At 47.2% G+C, this 4,710-nt stretch overlaps 1 protein-coding gene across 3 annotated transcripts in view; it reads left to right on the forward strand.

Moving 5' to 3' along the window:
- Nucleotides 1-469: 469 nt before the first annotated feature.
- The window catches only part of RAPGEF4 (Rap guanine nucleotide exchange factor 4), a 288,407-nt gene continuing 284,166 nt past the window's right edge, over nt 470-4,710 (forward strand). For all 3 annotated transcript variants that reach the window (XM_059394172.1, XM_059394171.1, XM_059394173.1), the window contains exon 1: nt 470-746. Coding sequence is in view for 2 of the 3 variants with exons in the window: in XM_059394171.1 (XP_059250154.1) it covers nt 682-746 (65 nt within the window). In the remaining variant the exon portion in view is untranslated. The remainder of the gene's footprint in view (nt 747-4,710) is intronic.

A 4,710-nucleotide genomic window follows, 5' to 3' on the forward strand; every position in this document is an offset into this window, starting at 1 on the left:
CCTTCAGGAAAAACTGTCCCCTGGATTCCACCCTCGGTGACTAGAGTAGGTATTCCCACCCCAAGCCACGGTAACCTCCTCTTCATTCATTTTTAAAGCGGAAACGGGAAAGGTGAGCAAAAACCTCCAGCAAGTTTTGACACCCGCTGAGGAAGACTAACGGGTTTCTAAGGAAACAGAGAGGCAGCAGCCATTTTAGTGGCATTCGCCATATGAAAAATATATACTCTGACAGCCACCCCCTCGCCCCCTCCCCACGCGTGGCGCCTTCCCTCCGTCCACGCTTCTGAGGCCCGGAGGTGAGGGGCGCGGCCCAGGTCTCCCCGAGACGTTGCGATCACCTGTCGCAGGTGGCGGGCCACGCAGGGTCGCCCCTCGTCCCCTCCCCGTAGCGGGCGGGACCGCGGGGCTCCCCACCCCCCGGGCGCCGCAGTGCAGCGGCGGGCGGGCGGGCGGCTCGAGCCCTCCGGGTCCCCGCGTCCCGCCCCTCGAGTCCCCTCCCTCGCGGGCCCCCCGCCCGGAAGGCTGCGGGAGCCCGCTGGGAGGGCGGGCCCGTCGCCGCCGCACAGGTCGCGAGGCGGGCGCTGAGGAGCGGGTCCGCGCCGCGGGCTAGGCGGAGGCGGAGGCAAAGCGAGCGCGGGAGGTCGCCGCAGCCGGGTACACCGCGCGCCGCTGCCCAACATGGTCGCTGCGCACGCTGCCCATTCTTCCTCTTCAGCCGAGTGGATCGCCTGCTTGGATAAAAGGTAGCTCCGGCAGGGCCCCCCGCCGAGCCTAGGCTCTGCGGCGCTGCCCCTGCCCTGAGACCGCCGCGGGAACTACCGCCCGGGCCGCGGCCCCTCACCTGGGAGCCCCCGGCCGGGCCCCGCGCTGCGGAGGGGGCTGAGGAGCCGCGTCCCGGCCGGGGTTGGGGCGGGGGGCGGGGAACCGGGACCCCCGCCTCCCGTGGGTGCCACACGCACGAGATTCTTCCACGTGGTGGAGAAAATGCAGGGCAGTGGGGTGTGGAGGCCGCGCTGGCGCTGCAGTCCCCCCAGCCCTCCTTCACCTTGTTGCCCCCCGCGCGCGCCCGCCAGCCCGCCGCCGGCCCGCCGCTCGGGGCTGCGCTCTTGGGTGGGGGGTCATTCTCCCTGGGCATCACGGGACGGAATAGCCTCGTACCTTCTTCCGGGTGTTCAGACCGTAGGGGTAAATGTAATTTAAGTTTTAAGGAGGGGTGAGGGGGAAAGGCAGGTGCGGAGTAACATTCCTTTTTTGTTCCTGAAAGCAAAGTGTGAGGGACCCAGCGGAGCTGTCAAGTGCCTCGCTGAAATTCTCAGCTCCTGCCCCCGCAGCCGCTTGCTCAAGGGCTGTGTTAGGAAGGTCACGCGGGAGGTGTTCTTCTGAATACCTGCTTCTCGGGAAAAGACCCTTACTCTAAAAAATTAAAACCGTAAAACACTGTAACTCCCGACGGAAGCTCTATAATGAGGAGGGTGCCCCGATGTAACTGCGGGCTGCAATTGTTTCCAGGCTCTGACAGCATAATTTTCTGTTTGTCCAGATTGTGGGTTTAACAGTAAACATTACACAGTATGTTAGCAATTATACTTTATTACCCTGATTAAAAGGTGATGCATCTGAACTTTTAAGAACTGAGCGAGAGATCTTGGGGAGTGAACTGCCTCTGAATTTTTGAGTTGGATGCGGCAGGGCAATGATTCATGTCTTGCAGCTATCTGCATGACATCTCTATTTGCATTTGTGTGAAATATTTTGGGCTCTGCCATATTGAAATTTTTACAATTAGCAGATTCGTAACCAGATCAAACTTGAAAATCTTCAGTGTGACATGCTCTGAATATTTTACTATTATAGGGCTTTGTCGAAAAAAATTAATTTGAGAAAAGCTAAATGTGGCTCATTTGAAAAATTAATATATCTGAGAAATAATCTTTACTTTCAATTACCACTACCACACAGTAGCAAGATTTTTTGGCAGGCAGTGCCCTATTTACTCGAAAATGATATGTACTAATATTAGAAGAATTGGTTGCAATAAATAGTAAGAAAATTGAAGTGATGGTTAAATCATACTGAATTATATAGAGGAACTAAGAGCATATTTAAGTGAAGAGCCTGCTAATGTGATAAGTAATCTAAATTTAATAGTTTAGGAAAGATGAATTATAAAAGAAGAGAAAAATCAAGCTCTTGTACTTGACATATAAATAGTAGTGCTTCCTCACGAGTGAATTTTTTTAGATAATAGATTACATATTTCTATTTTCAGAAATGCATGGCATGCCATTTTTTGAACAGTCGGTGATTCACTGGAAATCCTTTAGTCAATAAGTACTTATGGCAAAATCATAGAGCAATACTAAAACAAGTGGGGTATATTTGATTCTGTCTTTTCATAATGTGTATCTGCCCAAAATGATTTTGTTTGAAATGTATTTTTAGAACATAGAGCACAGTCTAATGCCACCATTCATAATAGGGAAAAATAATCTATCAGAAGTGGGAAAAGCCTCCACAAATACTGAGCCTAGCATTCACAGAATGCAGAAAGTGGATAATCAGTAAGTTAAGGGTTTTAGGCCCAGAGCGGACAGCTCTGATATTGGACATGTCACTTTTATTTCCTTGAGTGTCTGAAAAATGGAGATAGAACTATCTGTCTTACCAAGGATTAGTGGACCAAACAACAACAGCAAATGGCGAAAGTACTTTGAAAACTGTCAAGTGCCATGTAAATATTTTATTTTTTGGTGTTAAGATAACCTTGCATTTTCTGCAGTGTTGATGCTGGAATTCCTTTGAAGAACAGTTAAGGAGTGGCAATCTCATTTTAGAGGGCCACTAAAGGGGTACTTGTTTTGAAGTTGAATTTTTACTTAAGTTGTCTGTTAATTTTGTGGGGGAGGAAGAAGTTAGGACTTTCTAACTGATGACAGTTAAGACTGCTCTTGGTATTTCTGAGAAATGCAATCTTGTTTGCTTATTCCAGGTACTGTGTTGGCATTGGGGATGCATGGGTGGTGAGGAGGGAAAAAAAAAATGATGAGTTGCTATTTACCTGGGGGATGGGTGGTAGGGCTGGGATATCTACACACACAACCAACCACAATGCAATGACAAGGGCTTTCACGGAGATGTATGAAATGCTTTGGGAATGCAAAGGAGAGAGTCATCAGCTCTGCTTGGCCGGGATGCTTCCCCCTGGTGCATGCCTGGACCTTGGAGGTTGAGGGAAATTTTATCAGAGAATTTGGGGAGAGCATGCCAAGCAGAGGGAGGAATGTAAACAAAGGCACACAGGTGTGGCATATAAATATGCTAATTTCTTCCCAACCACAAATTCCTCTTGTGACCAAATCTAGAGCATAGGAACGTATGCTCCATTTTTCTAAAACTTAGGATTACAGACATCTCAAGCATAAAACACACACAAAAAAGAGGGTATGGCACAGTGAACCCCTATGTACTGATTGGGGATATGATGCTGGGACCTTTTCCATAGCAGCGAAATATGGTTTAGGTATAAGCACCAAGCAAGTGGCATCTGTTGTGGACAGCTAGAAAAAGAGGGACCCTCTTGGGAATAATAAGAGGAGTTAAAGTAGAAAATGCATGAGTACAGAAGTATATAATACAAGATGAAACAAACAGAATAAGAAAACTAAAGCCTTAGAAATGTTCTGTAGTAATGCCTAGAAGGTTGTAATAGACGGGCAATGCTATATAAACTTACATGGGGGGAGGGAACTGAAAAATATATAGATATGCAGATTAGGTTAAAGAAAGAAAGTCCAGAGTTTTTCATGTACCAAGTGTCCAAGTTCTTGGACTATGGTGGAACTAAGGGGATGAGATTGTATAAACACCAGACTTACAATCGGAAAGACATTGAACATTTGGATGGATAAAAAGATATTGAAAAAATTCTCAGCAGACATATTAAGCAAAACAAACTTACCACTGTTTCACTGATCTTAAAATTTTTTTCTAAGCAGGGGCGGTAATTAGAAACATATTACATGGTACCCACTATTTGGGATTTAGGATATGTAAAATGTCTTTGTGTATGTGTGGGTGTGTCTTTGTGAGCTGATCATTGTTTAATTTTAGTGAAAATATTTTTCCCTTAAGGATTTAAGTTTGCCACCTATGAATTTTAGACCCATTTGTAGGTCATAATATTCATGGTTGGTAAGGCAATATTTCGAAGATACCACACACATTCACATATGTATAGTGAATCACTGCCAGCATTCATCACTGTGGAGCAGGGGCCAGATCCACCAGCTGCTAGCGTGTCTCCTGAGCTAAGAGTTGTTTTTAGATTTCTGAATGTTTGGAAATAAACCAAAAAGAGATTACTGTTTTGTGACCCATTAAATTTATATAAAATTGCAATTTCAGTGTCCATAAACAAAGTTTTATTGGAACACAGACACACTTATTTGGTTATGTGTTGTCCATGGCTGCTTTCACACTACACTGGCAGAGTTGAGTAGCTGTAATGGAGATTGTGTGGCCCACAGAGTTTAAGGTATTTACTGTGGGCATGCCTGTGTGGCTCAGTCGGTTAAGGTCTGCCTTCAGCCCAGGGCATGATCCCGGGGTCCTGAGATGGAGCCCCACTAGGGCTCCCTGCTCAGTGGGGAGTCTGCTTCTCCCCTCCCTCTGCTCCCCTTCCACCCCTGCTTGTGCTCTCTCTCTCTC

The sequence above is a fragment of the Mustela nigripes genome, chromosome 3, assembly GCF_022355385.1.
Source record: "Mustela nigripes isolate SB6536 chromosome 3, MUSNIG.SB6536, whole genome shotgun sequence".
Classification (NCBI taxonomy): Eukaryota; Metazoa; Chordata; class Mammalia; order Carnivora; family Mustelidae; genus Mustela; species Mustela nigripes.